We start from the raw sequence: 23,373 nt of genomic DNA on the forward strand, positions 1-23,373 counted from the left end.
CATGGAGGAAACGTAAATGCACATTACTAAGTGAAGGAAACCAATCAGGAAAACTACATTACATGCCACGTAATTCCAACTGCACGCCGTTTGGGGAAAAGGCAAAACTCTGGAGGTAGTAAAAAGATCAGTGGGTGCCTGGAGTTAGGGTGGGAGGAGGGATGAATGGGTGGAGCATGGAGGATACTTAGGGCAGAGAAACCATCCCGGGGGATAATATCAAGGTGGATTTGTGTCATTTTGCGTTTGCCAAACCTACAGAATGTGCCACACGTGAGAGACCCCTAATGTCAACTATGAATTTGGGGTGATGACAATGATCAGCGTGCATTTCTCCATGGTAACAATTTGTACCAGTTTGGGAGGATGTCCACAATGGGAGGCTGTGCGTGTGTGGGTGTAAGGAGTGTATGGGACATCTCTGTAGCTTCCTCTGAATTATGCTAGGAACCTAAAACTGCTCTAAAAACACATGAGTTTTATAAAGAAAAAAAAATAATAGAAATCATTTCTCTCGGGGGGTGCAGAGTACATTCGGGCACATGCTTAGCGTTGTCCTTTATCTCCCTATGAGGGAGGTGGCATTCAGGGCCCAGCGATGGTAGTGTGTCTGGCTGGAGAGAAGTGTCCCAGCCATTTTCTGATGGTCCAGGTACCCCTGCCCGCTAAGCCCGAGCTGTCCAACACAGCAGCTGCTAGCCGCATGGAGTTCTTTTAATTTAAATTAATAAAAATGAAAGTACAAATTCATTGTGCACTGGTCTCATCTGAAGGGCGCTATAGCCTATGTGGCTAATGGCTACTTTATTTGGCAGATTTGGGACCTTTCCATCATCTCAGAAAGTTCTACTGGATGGCGCTGCTCTAGACTCTGGGCCGCCCCAGAGGCTCACCTGGGGTGCAGCAAAATCACCACTGGAGAATGCTTGAGGTCCAGGATCCTCAGGCCCAGATCCCAAAGGACAGCTGAGCTCTAGACCCCTTTTCTAAGAGCCAGTTTCAAAAGATGGGCGCCCGCTGCAGGGCTGGGACTGAAAAGGGTTCGTGAGACCTTGCAGGGCAACTTCTCTTTTGCAATCCTTGCTGGTCTGACAGGCTCCTACAGAATTACATCACTTCCTAAAAAACAGGCAAACACCTCTCCTTCAAGTTAGCACCGACCCAAACAAGCAGGAAACAGGAAATGTTCAGGTTTCAGGGAGGCTGAAGCCCAGCGCAGCATCATGACCGGGCGGCGGCGAGCGGACAGGAAGGCTCCCGGGGCTGCCCTCGCCTTTGCCCTGGCGATCGCGCTCCTTCCCACCGGCCAGGCTCAGGGTAAGCTACGTCCCGCTTTCCAACCCCCGGGAAGGAGGAGAGCCAGGCTGGGTCAGTGCCCGAGGCTACAGAACTCTGCCGGGAAGGGGAACACCCAGAAAACCAAGTCCTTTCTATAAAAGAAGAAGATGAAATTAGAATTGTAGTTTGGGAGGCAGGGGTGTGGAGTCTGGTGGGGGGAGGGCTTGGCTGGCTTCCCCCGCAGCCGCCCATTCCTCCTCCCGCGCCCTCACTCCATCTAACTTTCCTGCAATTTTTGTCCTCTACCAAGTGCGGGGTCCCTGTAATTTCCCGGCTTGGACGGGCATCTTAAAGAAACCATAAACTTTTTTGTCAGTTGGTGTAAAAGAATGTTTCCATCAGAAGTCGTGAATTTCCTTTTAATAATGTGGGCTGGGAAATCTGCTAGTAGCAAAATCTCCCGGAAAAACTGATGTATGGAAATGTACTACTGGAATGTATACTAAAGAAAACCAGTCAGTTAAAAAAAAAAAAAAAAAAGTAAACAGGAAATTATCAGAGGAGTTACCAGGCATCCATTCTAACTTTTCAAGAGAAATCTTTCATCTGTTTTTCTTTGAGCTTGTTACTTTGGGGGATATTTTCTTTGCATGCATTTTTACTAATGAACCTTTACTTTAGAAAGTAATGTGATTGTAGCAAATCAAATGTATTGGGAAGACAAAATATTAAATCTCATTATTTTGAACTAAGAGCGGCAATTGATTTATACCCTTGACAGTTGCTACAACGAGCGCAATCTCCCTCGATTGCCTCATACAGTTTTGTTGACTTGCCCTTGGGTAAATAAACTCATTGCCCATGACTTCTGTCAACAGATACTACCTGTTTCTAGTAGTGCAGGTCAGTATTTCAAGTAAAAGGAAAGTTCTCACGCTAGGGTTCTTCGAATAGGATGGGGATTGGGGGGCAGGCATCAGGCACTGACCTAGCCTGTGGCAATTTCCTGGAGAGTCACAGTCAGCAGCCAAACAAACCCCCCGCCCCACCAATTTCTCCTGCCCTGGGTGCTCTCCATGTGGTCTTGCCAGGCATCTGGGGTGGAAAATGAAAAGTGAAAGGCAAACCATGCCCACTGGAAAGATGTCCGGTTGAAATGCTAGGTGTGTTTCAGATGAGACCTGGGGCGGGGTGGGGGGGACACAGTGTGTTGTCTTAGGCACAGTTTGGGGGCTGGGAGCGAGCATGATGATGACGAAGCTCCAGCCGCACGGGTGACACAGGGAAAGTCGCTGAAGCAGGGGACGGTCAGATGTCCAAGTGCCGCGGCTGCTCAGCTCTTCTAACTGGGACCCCGCGTCCCAACTGGGCCCCAATGGAGATTCCTTTCCCTGTGGGGTGTCTCTCAGCAGCCCAGGGGGCAGAGCTTGGCCTTCCTACTTCCAAGTCTTGTGAGTCTCAACGCTACCCCAGGTGCCTCAAACATGCCCTGAGAGTAATACTTAAGGCTGCCTGAGTATTTTCTGGAGCTTCTGAGTATCTTCTTGACATATCTGAGTTGAAGCGTAAGGCATCCACGAGAGGCAAAAGGGTCACGTAAAGACTCAGTACAAGTTTTCTTTCTAATGCTGGGCTCTGATCGGTGGCTCTTTCACAATAAAGACCTTTGGTTGCTCCTCATTTATACCACTTGGTCCCTTGTTTCAACCTTCTTCCCAGGTGTCTCCTCCTGTGTGCCCTCCCACGGCCCAATCAGACTGAAGGGAGGGGGTGCTCCAGGTCTCTGCGGTTCTTGTCAAGAATGAATGACAAGTTCCCTTTTTTCTACTTAGTGAACTCCTATGTAACCCTAAAGACCTAGACTGGAAGTTACCTTGATGTCTCCTTTGCGCCTTGCCTGATGGCTTTATCTGTGTCATGCCCACATAAAACTCAACTTCAGTACACATAGCTGATTGCATAGAATCCTAAGTGTGTGTATGTGTCCGTATCTCCCATAACCGCTGTGAGAGCGACCAGAGAAAATGCTCGGTAGCTTATCTTTGACTTGTTGGGATCCACATAAATAAAGAACTCTGTAATTGTTGACAAATGCTAAAATCATTCTAGAATGGATTTGAGGTTGAGCACTAAAAGTTGATGAGCTCCTGAAAACAGGTGGTGCGAGAATGTCAGGGAAATCAAAGGGGAAAACCTGCATTTCAGCTGAAAGCAGGGTTTACCTAGATAATCCAACATGCTTATTGGGCCCTGTCTGGATTTCCAATGTCAGAAAATGCAAAAATGTCCACTCACAAAAAGCTATATAATCAAAGCCAAGGAGAAGTCTTTTATAAATTAAGGATTGATTATCTATTTTTTAATTAATCAATGTATATCCTTTTGAGCTAATGGTGCCTAAGATGTGAGGATGTGAGTTACTAAATGGGTGTCACACTTGTATTTCCTTGAATTCTTAAGGAAGTATCTTGGAAATGTTTAGCAGTGGAATCCAGTCCGCTGAGCAGCCTGATACCCCCTCCTTGCAAGCATATTCCAGGATACGGCTCAAGTCAGTTATCAGCAGTCCCAGGCTCTGCCGCAGTACCTTGGAGTCAGTGTCCTTTCTCTATACGGAGAGCCTGCTGCAGTCTTGATTACTGTCCCAAGTGAAATAATCTACTTAGAAGTCACCGGGAGAGAAATGAGAAAACAGCTTTTCTGGGATTTTGACGAAACAGATGAGCATAGTTAAAGAAAAGCTGCGGGTTTAGGTACCTTGGCCAGCATGGACGCTAAGAAAATTCAGACTCTATGTCAAGGCGACATTCTGTCCAGGGGGTGAGGGAGTCGTTTTCACCTGGCTTCTTGCCCTGTGTCCTGTCAATATCAGCTTAACACTATCAGAGAGCTAAAAGCAGCCTCCCAAGACACTGAAAGCGTGGGGTTTATTAGCTGCAGTGGGCAGGATGGTCTGTAAAAGGAGAGCTGAGGGCACCGGGCAGAAACAAGGAGGCTGTGTTTTGCTGGGTCAGGGTTAAACAGCGGGTTTGACGGGAAAGACTCGGAGATTTTCTGCACCGATTCAGAAGAGTAAGAACCATTAATTAGTAGATAAACTTTGAGAAGAAAAGAAGGAATTAAAGAAAATACTATTTACGTAAATGGAACTGCGATTTCTGACACTGATCTTGTCTCGTTGAGTGTGACTGGCATCTGCTATTGCGTGGGACAGTTCCAATTTCAAGTAGCAATAATGACGAGAGCAGACGCCTAGAGTCCTCATTGCATGCCAGGTGCCCTTCTAAATAATTTACATATACTCACTCATTTAATTCCCCTAATGACCTTATATAGTGAGTACGAGTATCCCTGCTTTACATATGAGAAAATGGAAGCACAGAGAGGTTAAGTGACTTGACTCGAGTCACACAGCTAAATAGTGCATCTAAGTAAGATTCAGTCTCAGGAATCCATGCTCTAACGTATACTATAACACCTTTGGGTTTTTAGGCTCTGCCAGTATATGGGTCTAGTTCCAGGTTTAGAAAAATATGTCTCTGGTACCCTTCCAACTGTAAATGTATCACATACATCTTGGACCCCCTCAGTTGGGGTCTAAGGCTATTGCATGTTAATAAAGGAACTGTATTTGTTTGGTTGGGTCAGAGACCGGCCTACAGCAAAAGGGATGGAGCAAATTGGTTTAACTTTGGCTTGTAGTGGAGGAAGGGAAGGGCTGCAAGTTGCAGCAGGAGGAACAGAGCATCTGGGGATTAGCAAAGTTAAGACCAGAAGCAGGAAAAGTGGAATGACAAAGTCACTGGTCAGAGGCTTTAGGGTGTGGGAACCAGGGAGAGACAGCACAGTCTTGTGTTAGCTGCCCTGAGAGAGCCCTGCTGAGATCTGACCTGGAGGACCAAATAGCCTTCAGGTACCAAAGAAAATAGGCAGAAAGGGATTTCCTGGGGTTTAAAGTCCCTCTGTGTCTTTAAAAGCCTGACCTAAGGATCCAGAAGAGGCCTGGATCTTGGCTGGGTTGGGCCCCATTCTGCAAAGAAACAGTATGACCTATAATCTGCCTACCTGTGTCAAGTTTGCACCACCCTCAAATTTTGGCAAAGATGTGGAGAAAAAGGAACTTTGCAGCACGGGTGGGAGGGTTCCCACAATCCGCTAGCCTATACTGCTGCTTAGCCTGTGCCTTGGGCTTTTCATTTCAGTTATATTTTTCACTCTAGACAGATTTTTTCATTTCCAGAAAAAAAAAGTGTGCTGTGTCTTGCTTGTTTTTTTCTTATTAATTATTCCTTCTCTCAGGTCTTTTTTTTTTTTTTTTTTAACATAGTCTTCTGTGCTAACTTTTATCTGCAGTTTATGTAGACCTAATCTTGTCACTGGTTCTATCTGTCAATTCCCATTCCTGATAGCTATCTTGTGGGGGAAGTGGCGCCTGGGTGGCTCAGTCAGTTAAGCTTCTGCCTTCTGCTCAGGTCACGATCCCAGGGTCCTGGGATTGAGCTCTCTCTGCATCAGGCTCCCTGCTCAGAGGAGAGTCTGTTTCTCCCTCTCCCTCTGACTGCGGCTCTGCCTACTTGTGCTCTCTATCTCTCTGTCAAATAAATAAATAAAATCTTTAGAAAAAAAAAAAAAGGAAAGAAAAGAAATCGTGGGGGCACTGAGGACTTGCTGTGGCACACAGAGGATGACTTCACCTCATTTGACAGAAACCCAGATTTCTGATTCCAGCACCAAGTTACTGTAAATACTTTCCCAATACAACCTACTCCTGTTCCAAATTGTGTTTGGAAGATACGGAGGCAGGGATGGGCCAGGCTGAAGCTTGGACCTCAGGCTTCAAGGCTGGCTTTGGGTTGGAGAGGGGACAAGCTGAGCAGTCCTCAGGGGCCAGACTCCAAGAGCTGTCTGAGGGGGTGCCAAAACCTCATGAAATGTACGAGCCAACAAAGCAGAGTCTTCTGTGGGGGCAGGTCAATCCCAGAAATGGGCAGACAAGGATGCCAAAGTCATTGCCAAGGAGAAAGAAGTAGGCAGAATTAAACTGAACATCAGAAGAGGGGCCAGGGTCCACAGTGTCAGGATGATGGTGAGATCAGCCTTGGGGTGGCACACCTGACTCTGACTCTGAACTCTGCCAAATCATTGCTCCTTCCTGTCCGTCTTCACTCCCTCTTTCTATCCTTTCCTCCCCTGCCCTTTCTTTCCTTCTTCCCTCTCTTTCTTTCTTTCTTTCTCTCTCTTTCTTTCTTCCCTCCCCCCTCTCTCTCTCCCTTCCTTCCCACAGCCTGATATTTTAGCTTTAACTTTTTAAAAAAATATTTTATTTATTTATTTGACAGAGAGAGAGAGAGAGAGAGAGAGAGAGATCACAAGTAGGCAGGGAGGCAGGCAGAGGGAGAGAGAGAAGCAGCCTCCCTGAGCAGAGAGCCCGACTCCGGGGCTCGAACCCAGGACCCTGAGGTCATGACCAGAGCCGAAGGCAGAGGCTTAACCCTCTGAGCCACCCAGGCGCCCCTAGCTTTAACTTTTAACCCAAGAGATGCACCGAAGTCCCCTGAAAGCATTATATAGCCTCTTATGCCCAATGGGCCCAACCTTTGTTCTAGGAAATCCCCATAGGTAAATTTGTCTCTAAATTTAAATTTCCTGAATCATTTTTTCTTTCTTCTTTAAAAAAAAAAAAATTTCTGGGGTCTGGGGATTTCCTTGTTTTTTGACATTTTGTTATACTGTAAAAAGTTGTCTCATATTTCATTCAGTATCTCTAGGTGCTGCATATTGGGAGAATTTTTCAGGTTACCAACTGTATCAGATTACTGGAAAAGGAAATTTTTCTATATAATCAGCTTGGAGGACAATTTGGAAATATTTAGTCAGCTGAATATGTTCATACTTGACAACCCCAACAATCCAATCCTAGCTATATATCCCAGATGAAGAACAAATGCACAGCAAAGAGGCATGGCCAAGAATGTTGATTGTAGCATTGTTTGTAAAGATGGAAAAAATAGAAACAACTTAAATGTGCGTGCACAGAAGAATACATGAAATTTAATACAGTCACAACATGAGATATCCTACAACAGGTAAAATTAAGTAGTCCAAATGTATGAAGATGACTCAATCTCAATCTCAAATGCAGTGTTGGCCAAAAGAGCCAATTGAAGATCATTATGCACAGAATGATTACATTTATTTAAAATTTTTAAAAACACTCCAAATTATGCTTATATTGCTTAGGGATATAGGCATATTTGAAAAGTTGCAACTGATATTGTTACCTTTAGGAGAGCAGTTACCTTTGGAGAGGGTAGGAGGGAATGAGATTGGGGCAGAGTACAAGAGAGGCTTCAACTGCATCTCTGATGTGATTCTTTTCAGAAAACACCACGAGAGGCCTGGAGACAGCAGATGAAGACCCAGGGGTCCATTCCAGTGAGTGTCCTGTTTTTTTCTGACCTGGAAGCTAGGAATGGTTTTTGTGTATTTGAATGCTTCAGTGAAAACTTATTTAAGTGGTTAAATGAAACCTGACTTTTGCTTTCTGGACCACAAGATCTAAAATATTTATTCTCTGTTCTTTAAGAAAAAGTTGCCAACCTTTGGTCAACAGGGAAAGGTATAAGAAAATCAGTGGTGGGTACTCAGTTATCTGTTACATTGTTCTCTCAAAAAAAGGTAAAAAAAAAAAAAAAAGCATAACCTCAATACAGTCATTACCTTAAAAAATTAATATCATCATCTATCCAATCAATGTCTCATTAGCTCTGATAATTATCTTATAAATGTTTTTTAATAGTTATTCTGTTCAAATTCGGATCTAAATAATATCAACACCTTTAAAAAAAAAAGGTAGGTATACATTCATAATGAAAAATAGCTAGAGTACCTTTGAATACTTCTCGAGCTTTCTTCTATCTTTCCTTTCCATTGTTCCCAATCTCTCTGAAAGACAGTCAACAAGCCTTCATCTCAGCCCACTGACATCTGGCTGCTGTGTCAAGAGCAGCCACTCAAATTCCTCTTTCTGGATCCCCAGTGCCTTCTAATAGCTAAACCCAAAGGACCCATTTCTGTCCATATTACATGTTCTCCTCTCTATCACTCAATGTAATCAACAGTGATGGAAATGCTCCTCTTCCTTGGGTCTTATGATGCCATTTTCTCCTTGATTTCCTAGGACATTGATTGCCCCCTTCCATTTTGGGATTAGAGATTTTTTTCTTCCACCTGCTCATCTCATAGTAATGTCTATCTTTTATTTCTTATTCCTTACATTCTTCCTGGGCCATGGCATCCATGTTCATGGCTTTCATCTCACTCCGTGGTTGATGATTCCCAAAAAACCCACCCCCCACCATGCCTAGTTGCCTGGCTCTAGATCTGTATTCTCGCCCTCAGTTCTTCTTGGGCATGCCACAGGGACTCTAGGCTCAGCATGTCCAGAGAGGAACTCCTCAGCTCCCTGCTAGCCTAAGCCCCTATTAGCTCTCACCTCGTCTCCTTCATTAACTTCTTAACTTATCTCCTAGCTTTTAGTCTCATCTCCAACCCCATTTCATGTAACACCCAGAGCAATAGTTCTATAACAAAAAGTTATCATTTCCTCCTGCACTTACCCCTTCAGTGGGATTTCATTTCCTTGGGGTAGCTTCCAAACCCCTTGACATCATTTCAAGGCCCCTTATGAAAGGGGAGTTCCTTTCCTGCTTATCCCCTGACACTCCCCACCACACGCTCTAGGTACAACTACTTGAATGTGTGTCAAACTCTGAGTCTTTCTGTGTGCTTCAACTGTGATGCCTTTCCCTGACATCTTTGCTGGATAAACTTCTGAGATTCCTTTGAAGGATCTCCTCCTCTGTGAAGATTTCCTGAATCTTTCACTCCCATGTCCTCATGGGACTCCATACACAAACAATCATACACAATGACTTTTATTAAACCACATTATAGTTATTGATGTATGTGCCATTGTCCCTACCTACCCGTGTTTTCCTGGGAGGCATAGACCTGGTTTCATTTCTCAGGACCTACAACAGTGTCTGGTACATTATAGGCACATGACTGACTGAGGAATGACATGAAATTTATTCAAGAGTTACATATATTCATGACAAAATAGTAACCATTTAAATAATAAAATGAAATTGTGGTAATACCTGGATAAATATGATTTTTTAGTTAACCATGTTTTATTTTATTCCAAAATGTTAACTATTCCAAATGTTTTTATATATAAATAGTTTACTTCTGTCTTCTCACACCCAAACGGGCAACAGTTACTGCTTCCCTTCCTGTAGAGAATATTATGTAGCTGTATCTATGAGTAGTACTGAGAAAGTACTTTTTTTAAAAAAAGATTTTATTTATCCATTTGGCAGACAGAGAGGGATCACAAATAGGCAGAGAGGCAGGCAGAGAAAGAGAGGGGGAAACAGGCTCCCCACTGAGCAGAGACCCTGATGCAGGGCTTGATCCCAGGACCCTGAGATTATGACCTGAGCCGAAGGCAGAGGCTTAACCCACTGAGCCACCCAGGCACTCCGGGAAAGTACTTTTAAAAAAAGATTTTTATTTGTCAGAGAGATAGCACAATCAGCAGGGAGAGGGAGAAACAGGCTCCCAGCTGAGCAGGGAATCCAATGCTGGGCTCAATCCCAAGGCCTCAGGATCATGATCTGAGCCAAAGGCAGGCACTCAACTGACTGAGCCACCCAGGTGCCCCCTGAGAATGTATACTTAATCCATCTTCCTCTCAAACTAGGGATGAAGTTCAGACCCAGGAAATATGCATTGAGCAGCGTGACAAATTGCAGAAATGTCTTGTAGTCACAAACATTTTGGGGAGACTTTTGAAAAGAATACAAAAGGAAAACAAATTCCATAGATGATAAATTTCAAGCCAGTAAGAGCTTATTTAAAAACTTGAAAAAGAAATAAAATTTCTGTAACATAAAATAAACAGAAAAATCTGCCAGGGTGGTGGGGGGAGGGGAATGAGAGCACAGAAACATTTCCTGATTAATTAAAGAAGGTAGTTTGAAAGAAGAGTTATTTACTGGAGAAGGGTCCACTTGGTGGTGGCATTTTGGTTTCTTTTCCTTGGAACAAAACCACCAAATCTAGTTTGTTTCTGAAATTTCCATATTTCTTCTATGTGTCTTTGCTATATAGGAATTAAAATGTCTTTATTGTTTCCTGCTTCCCCACCCCATTGTAGTTTTCAGAAACAGGAGACCAGTGGTTCCTAGGGCTTGCGGACATGTGCTTTCTTTCTTCCATTGGCAGTATTATTTTTAAAATTCATGTATTCTTTTTTAAACATAATGCTTCCTTTTTATGGTTAAGATGACTAGATTTAGCAAATAAAAATAAAGGACACCCAGTTAAAGGTAAATTTCAAATACACACTTTTTCATGTGTGTTTAAGAACATCTTGTACAATTCAGTATAAGTAGAGGCCACATTTATGCACAAAAATTATTTGTTGATCTGATATTCAAATTAAACTGGCCATCCTGTACTTTAGTAACTCTATGACTAGGATTATCTTTTCTCAAGCAAAGACCATCCTTACGTTGGTATATCACTAAGAGCCCAGGCATATTGGCCATGTACCCAATTAACACGTATATGAAGAAAATTTAGGCTGAATCCTAGATCAATCATACAAATTATAAATAAAGGAAGTGTGCTGGAAAAAAAGCAAAACACATCCCAGTGATTGCATAGACTAAAACCGGGAATCTGAGAGTGGATCAACATTAGAGAATCTTCTAATGTAATTCATCTCATTAAACACCAGAAGAGAAAAAAAATTGTAGGATCATAATGATAAATGCAGAAAAGAGCCTGGCAAGAGAGTGGGACCACCCAGCATCAGTAGTTCAAGCAGCAACACTCACTTCTCAGTGCTGGAGCCCTGTGAGATTGGCCGGGATGGAGGGCAGGATTGAGTTTTTCTCAAGGTAAAGTAGGATCAGAAGTAAGCAGGGCTTAGACACCTGGTAAGGGACTTTGCTGACCCCAGAATATCCAATCCCCAATCTGCCCTCCTCAGACACTACTCTAGGGACCTCGGGAGATTGTCTCCTTCCTCAGCCTCTCAAACTCTTGCTCTGTGCTCCCCAGTAGGCTAGCGATGGGAACTTCTGAGTACCCCTTGTCCCCCTTTCTCCTGCAGCTGGTGATGAGGTACCGTAGTCCCTGAGCAACCAGCTCACATCTCCTTTCCCTGCTCTCCTGTCCTCTGATTTGTCGCAAACATCCATCTACCACTTCGTTTTTTGGCTTGTCCCTGTCTTTCGGTTGCTTTCTCTGACAACTCTGAGTTGTCACCCGTAGGTGGAGGGCCTCTGTGCCCCGCGGAAGAGCCCACCTGTCTCCCTCCCCTACTCAGAGCGGGGCTGGTAGCAGGCCAGGGAGAGGACAAGGGCTTGGCCAAGAACATTTGTTTCCAACTTACTCTCTAGAATTGTATTCTTGAAACTGGCTATTCAAAAGAGAGATAGAAAGGTAATAAACATAGAAAAGTATTCAGATTATGAATGACCATAGATATTATTTTAATAGAATCCTTTTTTTCCATTTCAAAGCACTTGTGCATCTATTATCCCACTGATGGTAGAAAGAGTTTTAAATATGAAAAATGCATGTGTATTCTGTCCCATAAAAATACTTGAATTCCTTTAAACTGCCAGGTACCACAGGCTAGAGTAGGTCTCCAGTGTGCAAAAAGGTAGCCAGACTGTCAAAAATGCAGCTTCTGCAAATGAGTAACTTTAGACCGGGACAGCCTGAGGGTCTGGGCAAGTCTGATTAAATATGAGTAAGCTTTCTTTTAAAAAGACATAAAAATAAACAGTTTAAAACAGAAAAGACATCAGAGCACCGTGGGCCTCCTTCGCGGGGCATGTTTTCATCTGATAGTAAATTGTAATTGCAGGTGTGTCTCAAGGCAATGCGGTGAAAATAGAACCAAGCTTCAGAAGTAAATTCCCAGAGCAGACTACCGCAGGGAAGCATTTTACCAGAAAACCCTCCTCAAAATAAGCAAAAGGAACATTTGTCAACCTTCTTTCAACATGCGAGATCATCCCCTTTAGTCAGCTGATGGCTGGAGAGACAGGGTGTGCAAAACACGGGCACCGCTTTCCCCTGAACCTCCTGTGGTAGAACCTGCCCTTCTCCTTCAGTGCTTTGCCTCCCAATCCGTTCAGCCACGCTTATGCTGACCATATCTTCTTCAGATAAATATGTCAGGAAAAATATGTTCAGGAATATTTTCAATTAACCAAAATTATTAAATACATCATACAACAGAGCATATAATGAAAACAACAATCCTTCCGAGTCCCTAGTCCTGTTCCCAGAGAATTAGGTCACCTGTGGGAAACCATGTGGAATACTAGATTCCCTCCATCCCACCAAACAAAAACTACAAACATGACATTTCTCAGGAGTCTTCACTGGCATTAAACCGTTCCTCTCATTTTCCAGTGTTTTCTTTAAAATTCAGGTAACCTTTTGAGGACACCACCTAGTTCTCTTTGTAACTAAGAACGCACTGTGTGTATTCTTGGAAGAGAGTGGACAGAGAGAGGAGGACAGGATATTCTTGTTAAAAAGGTGAGAGATGTCCTCTTATTGTCTCTCCAACTAACCTGACTTATTTACATTTCCTGAGCAACTTGTACACAACGGCGACTGTACAGCAGACAGGGTTCCAGGAGTTAGGGAGAGATACGGCGCCAAACCGTGGAGGCATTTGGCAATAAACAAGTACCTGAATGAACTCCTCTCAGATGATACACAGTAAGTCAGCATTGTTTTGAAACCAAGCAAACCAGAGAAAGGGCAGAACACTTCAGAAGCCATGAAGGATTGTGTCCCAGTGGCTCACCATCAAGGAGCCATTGTCTGTCCACCTGCTGTTGGCATGTTCTGGCATCAAATGCCATCGCCCTCCCACAGACGGGCTGCGGCCCCATGAGTCTGCTGAGTCATCTGTTCTCATTCTTCCCTGGCCCATCACAGCCAGATTCCACAGATGCTGAGCCACTGGTTTGTAAAAAGATGCCAGAACCAGAGAGAGAGACCATTTACTTGATGGCCACATACGCCTATTCACCTATTAGTTTCACTTCCAGAGGCTTCTTTCTGTGTAGGGGTCTCCAATCACCTTTAAAGCGGGTAAGGACTATCTTCATGAATAACAAATTAAAATAAAGTCAAGGGACTTACAGTTTAACTCAGTAACTCTCAACCCAGTATCCTTCCTTACTGCAAGCTTACTGCTGAAAGCTCTGGGGCAGCTTTGAGGACATATCGTTGCCCAGGTGCAGCAGCAGATACCCTCACATAACGGATGTGGGTGTAGCTTAAAACCCACCAGGCAGTGTTGGTGGACCGTGAGTGTTGAGAATAAGAGGTGTTACCAATAATTAAGCACAACTAAATAAGCTTGTCTGGGCAACTTAGACCCATAGCTGTCAAAGTATGGCATCCAGACCAGCTGCGGCAGCATTGTCTTAGAAATGAAAATCCCTGGGGCTCCTGGCCAGCTCAGTCAGTAGAGCATGTGACTCTTGATTTTTGGGTTGTGGGTTCGAACCCCATGTTGGGTGGGGAGATTACTTAAAAATAAAATCTTTCAAAAAAACCCTTAAAATTCTTGGCGTCATCCCAGATCTGCTAAAGCAGAGACTCTGTGAGCAGGGGCCGGCTCTCTGTTTGAGGAGCTCTCCAGGTGATTCTGACGCTAACGTTTGAGGACCACTGGTATAAACCTCCAGGCTGAACTGTCTGCAGGCACTGCTGCTGGAGATGAGGGTTTTACGCTCCAGCACAGTCTCTTATGTTCAGACTTACTCAGGAAGTCGTGGTTGTCCCAGTGCTCTCTCAGTTCAGCCTGGCCAGAGTCTCTCAGGAGCTCCAGGCTACAGTGATGATTCTTCAGCTACTGCATTCTGGTGATGGAGTTGGCAGCTTTTGGCATCCAACTTCCTGACCTCTGACTCTTCCCCGGTTTGCCAAGGAGGAGCACGGAGAGCAGGAGGGGAGGGTGCTAGAGTGGCCCAGGGGGTGACTGGAAATGGGTAAGGTTGGGCTACAGTGGTTCTCAACCTGGAGAACTAAAAAGTACTGAGGCCGGGGCTCACCACAGATACTGGAGGTAAAGTTTTGGGCATCAAAAGAGTGGAAAGGTTCTGAGGTGATTCTTTCATGCAGCCAAGGCTGAGAACCCCTGGAGAGCTTCTTGGTTTGATTTTGTCTCATCCTTCTCACACTGACTGGCTCTTTGCTGTGTGCAGCCCTACAGGGGGCTGAGAAGTAGGCCGACTTCTTGGTTTAGTGTCTTGAATGTTTTGAAATTCATATCCTCCCGTTACTCTTCAAAGCAGGAGTGAGTTTGAATGCCTGCCTTGTGTTTCCTTTCGTTTCATTATCTGAATGATCAAGTTGTTTAAAATCATAAAATAAAATGAAATATGGGCACTTGGGTGGCTCAGTAGGTTAAGCGTCTGTCTTTAGCTCAGGTCATGATCCTGGGGTCCTGGGATCCAGTCCGCATCTGACTTGCTGCTCAGCAGGGACTCTGCTTCTCCCTCTGCCCCTACTCCCCTTGAGGGCACACGTGCACACTTTCTCTCTCTTTCCCTCTCTATCTTGCAAAAATAAAGAAAGAAACTCTTAAAAAAATAAAATGAAATAAAAGTTAACATAATATGGGCACAGAGTCCACATGACAAATGAAAGAATGGGTCCTCTGATTGAGGCCCAACATACTTGATGCTATCCCAGGTTTATGCCATTCGCCCAGCCTTGTTCTACTTTACATTATAACAGCCACGTGGCATTCTTTCGGTTGGTACTAATTCTTATCTTTTGGGGTTTTTTGTTTTGTTTTTTTCCCACTTAAAAAAAAAAAAACCAAAAGCAAAAACCAAAAAAAAAAACTAGAGCTAGGTTGCATATTTGTTCCACTTTCAAAAAAAGAGGAAGTTAGCTGGTTTGCCTGGCTGGGAAGCAGAGTCATTTCCACTTAGCAGAGTCCCTAGGGGGGGTGGGGGGAGTGTGGGGGGTGGGTGAGGGGGGGGTCACGTGCCTGTTCCGAGGCTGGGGCCCCTCAGGCTCACTGAGAACATTTCCCCCACTTTCCAACCTACCTCCGAGGATTTGCCCCAGGGTCCTTGCCAGATGTGTGGAGTATGCGCCCCAGATGTGTTTGCATGATATTGTCAAAAATCTTTCGGAAGGGACGCTGCAGGTGCAACTGATGAGCTGGTAATTTTAGGATTTGAGGATTAAAAGCCAAGTGGAGATACAGAGATTTGGCGGGACCCGAGTGGAGGGAGAGAGACGGTGAAAGGGAGAGTGCAGGGTGGGGGCGGGAGAGTGTGCCTGGGGACCCCTTGAAGACAGAGCTTCCATGGTGGCCTGGAGCCCTCGCAGCCCCACACAGATTCCCTGGGCAGGTCACTTGCGGGCCCTGGCCCCGCCGGGTGTCCCTCATACAGCGGGTCTGCTTGTCCCGTACTGTCCTTGCTCTTCCTTCTTCTCTTCTGTGCTTTTGCAGCCTAACGCCTCTCCCTTTTCGCTCACAGGCTGGACCCTCTCCATTTCTGCAGCTTTCTCAGTTTTAGCCCCCGGGCCATACATATTTTACCCCGAAATATGTCCAAATTTAGGTAAGCAGACACAACAACGACAAAAGAATGAAGCCGTTATTGCGGACAGATTAGTCCCCTGGGGAGCAGCAGAGAAACCAGTGAGTCTAGAGAGGGGAGAGGGAGAAGGGGCGGACCATAAAGGAAGTAGCAAATCCACCAGCACCTGGCAGGAGTGTGGGGCCCTCTGGGTTAGCCTTAGCTGCATTTTCATGTCTGTGATTCCCTTTGCTCTTTGGGGGAACACGCTGGGGTAGGCAGGAAAGGGTCCTCCTTTTCTGGCCTTTAAGAAAGGGAAGGTTGAAGCCAAGAGGGGCTTTCGCAGGCCCTGTCAGTCGGCATCCTGCCTGCCACGATGCCACGGAGATGTCCACAAAGTTCACACATCACACAAGACACGGCCCTGAATGTTCTGCTTCACACGGAAGCCCCAGACTCACTTCCTGAAGGAGAGTTCTGGGTTTTCCCGTAAGAGTGCTGGACCCCTTAGGTTGGTTATCCCAGCAGCATAGGATGGTTCCTACAGGAAATCACTCTTGACAGTTATGGGCCTCAGCGAGGGTTGCTTAGAAAAGGCTGGGGTCCAAGGCATGTCCGAGGGAGTGTGGCTTTAGGGGGCCCTGTGTCCATTGGGTTAAGAGTTGCTGTTACCCCATGAGCCACAGGACAGCCTCCATAATGCTCCCGAGAAACATCCTCTGAGCTGCCGTCTGGACTCCCCTGCCTTGTCTTGTGATCCCTGGCTCCTCTGCAGTTCCCACCTTGGGTTTGTCCATCCCTGGTTTTCTTCTGAACTCTTACCCAGGTCACCCATGCTTGGTCATTGACCTGATTCAATGGCCTACCCTAATTTCCCAGCTCCCCTGTTAATGACATATAATGCTCCTGGCATGAACTCTTGGGACTGATCCCCACTCTTGGTCAACTTCTGCCCCTCCTTTCTCATCAGACACTCTGCACACCCAGTATTTTCCTAACTTAACTTTCTGCCAGTCCTCATGGTGTGAGGCCTGGGCTGGAGCTATCTCGGAGAAGTTATGAGGGCAGACCTCTAAGAGTAGTTTGGTGCTGTCTCCTCTCCCCACGGCACCCAACCCCCTCTCTCTACACTTGAGACGGAATATGGACAGTACAGGGGTGCCTGGGTGGCTCAGTTGGTTAAGCATTTGCATTTGGCTCAGGTCATGATCCCAGGGTCCTGGGATCTAGTCCTGCATTGGGCTCCTTGCTCAGTGGGAAGACTGCTTCTCCCTCTGCCTGCTGCTCCCCCTGCTTTTGGTCTCTCTCTTTCTCTGACAAATAAATAAAATCTTCTAAAACAATACACATTGTACAGGCACAAGTGCCAACTGAAGGATGTACAGGGGTATTTATTATGACATCTCTGAGAATGCAAAAGAAACAACCTAAATTTCTGTGAATAGGAATAGGTTATGATACAACCAGATAATAGGGGGGAAAACAACTCCCTGTATAGAGACAGGAAATAATCTTGAAAACCAGTTTTTAAGTTAAAAAAAAAAAAGCAAAGGGTAGAACATATGTAGACTTTGTTACCTTTTGTGTTAAAAACAAAAGCAAAAACAAAAACAGGAAATGATACATAGGCAGGGAGTTTCTCTGGAAGGCAAAAGAAATAATGGCCACCTCTGGGGAAGAAACAGGAGTAACTAGGGGACGTGGTGTAGTGACATTTCCTTTTTGACCTTAGTACCATGTGCCTAAGTACCATGTCTAAGTACTTGTACCATGTACAAGTACCATGTCTAAGTACCATATGTCTAATAATTTTTAAAAATTCTAATTAAAAACAAGATAAACACTATATGTGTGGAAATGTGGAAGTAGATGGGGCTTTGGGGATCACCCCTTAGTTGTACAAACTAGGACAGTAGGCCACAGAGGTGAAGAATTCATTCAAATTCCCACTACTTCGAAGTGAGAGAGCTGTGACTGGAAACTTCACTGTCCTTTGGCACCTATGCTCTAGGGAATGCGGTTTTCAAACCACATGTAGCAGAACTTATAAATGTCAGGGTTGTAACCCAGGGCAAGACATTCGAGACTCAGTTTCTTCATCTGTAAAATGTGCACAATAAATTTGTCATGAAGATGAAATTAGGCAGTGCCTGTTATCCTAGCTAGTTCCTAGCATATAAAGCATCGGATTCATGCCAGTTGCCATTATTTATTATTTTTGACTATGATGGTGTTGGATGGGGCAGAGAAAGCTGGGAGGAAGGTTCTCATAGAAGCATCTGGAGATGAAGGCTTGTAAGGTAAAGAAAAATAAAATAGGGAGCGAGACTGACCCCTTGGTTCTTATTTATTCAGGTAGTCACTAGAGATTCTGAGAGAGTAACTGAGGCTTCATGTGGAAGATGTATGTTAGGGTGTATATGAGAGGGATATGGGGAGAGAAATGCCAGCCCTTTTCACTGCCAATTGTCAGTAAAGGCCACCTGTGACCAGCACTGCTCCTTATACTGAAAAATGAATGTGCCACCTGGGACCATCTGGTTGTACCATTTCTCTTTCATTCCTGATTATCCAAATGCCCTCGTTATTCCAGCTACCATATTTCCTTCCTTATTTTCTCTTCTTCTGGGGCAAGGGTCAAGTGGTGACTCAAAGCCTTCCTTGGAGGGGTGGATGGTTGAGCGTCCAGCTCTTGGTTTTGGCTCAGGTCATGATCTCAGGGTCGTGGGATCGAGCCCTGCATTGTGCTCTGTGCTCAGCAGGGAGGTTGCTTAAGATTGTCTCTCCCTCTCCCTCTGCCCTGCCTCCCACACCTGCTCTCTCTCTCTCTCTTTCTCTCTCTAAAATCAATAAATTTTATAAATAAAATAAATAAAACTTAAAAAAAGAAAAAAAGACTTCCTTGGAGAGGTGCCAAGCTCATCTTGCTGTTCTGGGCAGCTTTGCCCACAGTGCATCCGGGCTGAGGAGGAGTCCTGCAGAGCCAAGGTTTCTGGGACCCATCCCCTCACCCTTCCCTTTCGTGACAGGAAGCCACCTCCTTATAGGCAGAGGAGCAAGGACAGGGGGTTCCCTCTCTTGTTCATCACTTGATGACTGGTAATCATCATATTCCTATCTTATCGGAGGGAAAATACTATGTGAGGTTTAACGCTTGGGTTCTGTGACTGGCCCTCTTGGGTTCAAACCCTCCTCCATGATTGCTCTGTGACTATGGGTAAGCCGTGTAACCTCTTTGCCCCAGTTTCCATCTGGAAAAATGGTAAGGGCAAAGGAGATAATCTGCGTAAAAGACAGAGCACAGGACTTGTCTTGGTCAGTTCTCTAGGAAGGTTAGCCTGACATAGTGGCGGCAGCCTCAGCTGTAGTAGAAGTAAGGGAATGAGATAAAAGGCAAGTCTGGGGATTCGAGGAAGGTCCATGAGCACTGACCTGAAGAAACAGGGTCAGGGGGCGCCTGGGTGGCTCAGTGGGTTAAGGCCTCTGCCTTTGGCTCGGGTCATGATCCGAGCCCCTCATCGGCTCTCTGCTCAATGGGGAGCCTTCTCCCCCAACCCCCGCCTACCTCTGCCTACTTGTGATCTCTCTCTCTCTGTGTCAAATAAATAAAATCTTTGAGAAAAAAAAAAAAAAAGAAAGAAACAGGGTCAGTACCACCAACTGCACCTGCAAAGGTGCTGCTCCCCCCCCCCCCAATGTCCCATAAATGTCTAGTCATCTCTGGTTGGATTATCAGTGAAGCATGCTATTTGGTTCCAATAGCTCTGCAAACAAGGTGACTCTAATGAAGAGATTGTTCTGTCTTCTAATAAAGGACAAACATCTTTTCCTGGTTCAGGATGATACATGATGAATCAAAGCTCTTCACATAGGTTATTATTATTAACTTATTACCTTGTTTCAAAAACATATATATAGACAAAGCCACTTACCCCAGACAGAGGTCAATAAATAGTAGACATTTTTTTAAAATCCTGCTTTTGGCAGAAACACGTGAGGGACACTGGTTTCTGCAGTTTGTGATTGATTCCGATGGTTTTGGGTGGCATTTACCAATGAGATTTTTCAAGTGGATTGTCTGCTCTTGGAGGAAACTGAGACGTTGGTCTGTATAACAACAACAACAACAAAAAATTAGACTATGATCAAAAAAATGTTTTTATAAATAAAATCAGAGGAATCCATTGTCACTGAGTCGCACAGACAGACAGGAGTGACATGGACCCTGCAGGGACCTGCTCCGACGTTCTGCTGGGCTACTGACCTCTGAGTAGAAAGCTTGGCTTGTAGCAACTGACTTTTCTATTTGCACAGCACCTTGCTCTTTAGAAAGAATTTTCCCATCCATCACCTTATTGGATTAGTTTTCTATGGCCCGAACTCATATGCTCTCTTCCTTGGCGGGCCCCATATGAAGGATAAGCTATGCTATGCTATGATAGGATGAATGCCTTCTGCTTACCTTACTGTGATCACTACATAGCCAAGGTGAGGGGAGATTTGTTAGATAATCGTCAGGCTCATAGTCCTTCCCAGCCCTGGGATGAACCCCAGGATGGCTTTCCACACAATCGGAAATTCAAACAGAATAAACTTGCTTAAAGTTTCTTAATAGGGAAAGTTCTGAAAATGCTTTTTATGAAATACATTTAAATATTGGTGTAGTTTCCTCAGTCCCTAGGGGAAGTTCCTCCTGAGAACGTCGCCTTACAAACGAATTACACGCTATGTTTTTATTTAGAACCCAGGAAAATTTCTGTCAGATAATCCTAGAGAGACTCAATACTCTGCACTATGTGGGAACTGACACTGAAACCCAATCAGTCACCCCAGTTTCTAAGAATTCTTCCACACTGATAGGTAACCTTTTATTAAAAATTAGGACAGTCTGGAATACCTAGATGGCTCAGTCAGTTAAGTGTCAGAGACTTGGACTCTTGGTTTGGGCTCAGGTCATGATCTCAGGGTTGTGGGATCGAGCCCCATATTGGGCTCTGTGCTCAGTGGGGGGTCTGCTTCAGATTCTGTCTCTCCTTCCATCCCTCCTCCTCAGATCCTGCCTTCCTCACGCAAGAGCACACACAATCACACTTTGTCAAATAAATAGATAAATAAGAGATTTTTATTTTTAAGATTTTATTTATTTATTTGACAGACGGAGATCACAAGTAGGCAGAGAGGAGGCATGCAGAGAGAGGAGGATGCAGGCTCCCTGCTGAGCGGAGAGCCCGATTATGGGACTTGATCCCAGGACCCTGGGATCACGACCCGAGCCAATGGCAGAGGCTTTAACCCACTGAGCCACCCAGGCTTCCCTAAATAGATAAATAAATGAATAAATAAAATCTTCAAAGAAAATTGGGACAGTGTGCGTTCCTTTATACACAAGTGTTGCAAGGAAAGTAGTTCACTTCTAGTAGATACGAATTTAGGTTTACCCAGAAATGTTATTGAAATAGCATGATCCCCTATAGGAGATGTTCTGGAATATCAGCCTTGACACAACAAAGCTTCTCAATGCCCTTTGCGCAAGCTTGTCTAACGTACCTGGTCAGGGCTAACCTGACTGCATTTTGTGGAAGGTTTCTCTCCAGACTCTGATCCCATGTTCAATATACTCCCAGCCTGAGCTCCATTTACGTTTAATCGATACTCAGTCACACTGAACTGGAAATCAAAGGCAGGGGACCAAGTTTACCACAGGATGCGTGTAGGATGTATTTAAAAATCATTGAAAACATGACATAGTAGCTTTGTCTCCATGGCAATCTCAATTTTGTGTGTGTCCCTACAGATTTTTTTGAGGAAATAGAACAGTCAGCAGATATGTCCCTGGAAGAGGAAAGAAGACATGAAGATTTTAATATACAAAATACATTTGATACAGTGACCACAGGAGCACTCACTGCAAATTCAAGTTTCAGCGACTTTGACGAGGATGAGAATCAGTTAGAATTTGTATTAATGGTGTTGATCCCACTGGTTTTATTTGCCCTTCTATTTTTATCAGTGATAATCCTTGTAATACGCTATAAAAGAAAAAAAGCCAAACAAGGTAAATATTTTGTATGTTCCCATTTCTGGACAATTGCTTCACGTGTTAACAAACCATCTGTAAAACAAAATTTTTTTTGCTTCTTCTACACAGAAACTTCTAGCCGAGGATCTCAGAGTGCCTTACAGACATGTGAGTAGGATCCTAACGCTGTCTGGAGTGGGGAGTGGGGAGTGGGGGAAGTAAAAGAAGGGAGAGGTTTTCAAGTTGATCAGCCAGGACTACACGAAAGAGTAAATGATGACTATTCCCTTATTTTTCAAAAAGGGAATGGCTTTGGCCTAAATTGGGATTTAAAACACACAGCTGTCATCTCTGTACCTAATCCAGATGAGGGCCTTATCTAATATTGGCCAAGAGGTCCATGCAGCTTTCCCTAAATTGGAGGAAACATTCAAAATGGCGAAGCAGTGGGTCAGCTTGGGATTGGGGCAGGGAAGGTTGATACCCTGGGCTCGTCTCCACCGGAAGAGGAATTCTTCCGTCGTATATTCTGTGTATAATATACGATATATTCTGTATATTTCTGTTGAAGATACTGTTTTCTTCTCCATGCCCCATCCCAATCTGATTATGAAAAGACCCGAGTAAGCATGGCTCTTATTCTCATTAAAGCTATGCTAACTTTCGTATGAGATTCCTAGTAGGAGGAAGATTACCAGTATCATTCTGAAACCAATCTGATGGAGAATTCCCTAGGTCAGAGATCCCTCTGTGTGTATTCAATTCCAAATCGAGGAGCAACAAATACTAGGTGTCAGGGTTTTCCAAGTCCAGAGCAGACTTGAGTACTTTTGGCTTGTACTGGTAAAAATGACTTAAAGTTGAAGCCTTTGGTTATTCCAAAAATCACTCAAGAATGAGAACATCGCTAATGAGCTACATATTGATATGCATATACAAAACTCACTCAATATTCCTCACACTCACTAACAGGACACCTCTGGCTTTGAGATCGTGCCCTTGGCCTGCGGGACTGGCTCACTGTCCTTGACCGGCAGAGCCTTTAAGCTCTTGGCAGGAGCTATAAATGGTCATTTTCCATTATACCAGCAGGTATGGTAAATGCGAACTAGGGAAGGCGCACTGATGTGTGTTAGCTTTCTTGGCAAGAGCCAATATCATAGATTCCAAGGGAGTCGAAAAAACACATGTTTCTCCACTGCTTGAAATTTCAGGGTGACCTAGTAACAGTGGTCACATGGGAGCTCCTTTGTAAGCTAAAGAAAAAGATAAAGCAAACAGAGCTGTCTGAACCCCATTTTTTTAACCTCAGGGACAGTGAGAACTTCCTGCCTAAACCGTAGACCAGTAGCCCGTCTTATCTAACGATGTCATGGGGCTTGGGGGGCAGGATGGGGGTGTCCGTTCAAATATGCATGCTTTCAG

At 44.6% G+C, this 23,373-nt stretch overlaps 1 protein-coding gene across 3 annotated transcripts in view; it reads left to right on the forward strand.

Annotated features, from left to right (window-relative positions):
• The first annotated feature begins 1,129 nt into the window (after positions 1–1,129).
• TMEM154 (transmembrane protein 154) overlaps positions 1,130–23,373 on the forward strand; it is a 44,522-nt gene continuing 22,278 nt past the window's right edge. For 2 of the 3 annotated variants that reach the window (XM_059175396.1, XM_059175414.1), the window contains exons 1-4: positions 1,130–1,317; positions 7,660–7,713; positions 21,724–21,984; positions 22,078–22,116. In XM_059175396.1, the coding sequence (XP_059031379.1) occupies positions 1,224–1,317; positions 7,660–7,713; positions 21,724–21,984; positions 22,078–22,116 (448 nt within the window). In that variant the 5' untranslated portion in view covers positions 1,130–1,223. The remainder of the gene's footprint in view (positions 1,318–7,659; positions 7,714–21,723; positions 21,985–22,077; positions 22,117–23,373) is intronic. The other variant, XM_059175404.1, reaches the window with a different exon arrangement.

The sequence above is a fragment of the Mustela lutreola genome, chromosome 1, assembly GCF_030435805.1.
Source record: "Mustela lutreola isolate mMusLut2 chromosome 1, mMusLut2.pri, whole genome shotgun sequence".
In the NCBI taxonomy this organism is placed as follows: Eukaryota; Metazoa; Chordata; class Mammalia; order Carnivora; family Mustelidae; genus Mustela; species Mustela lutreola.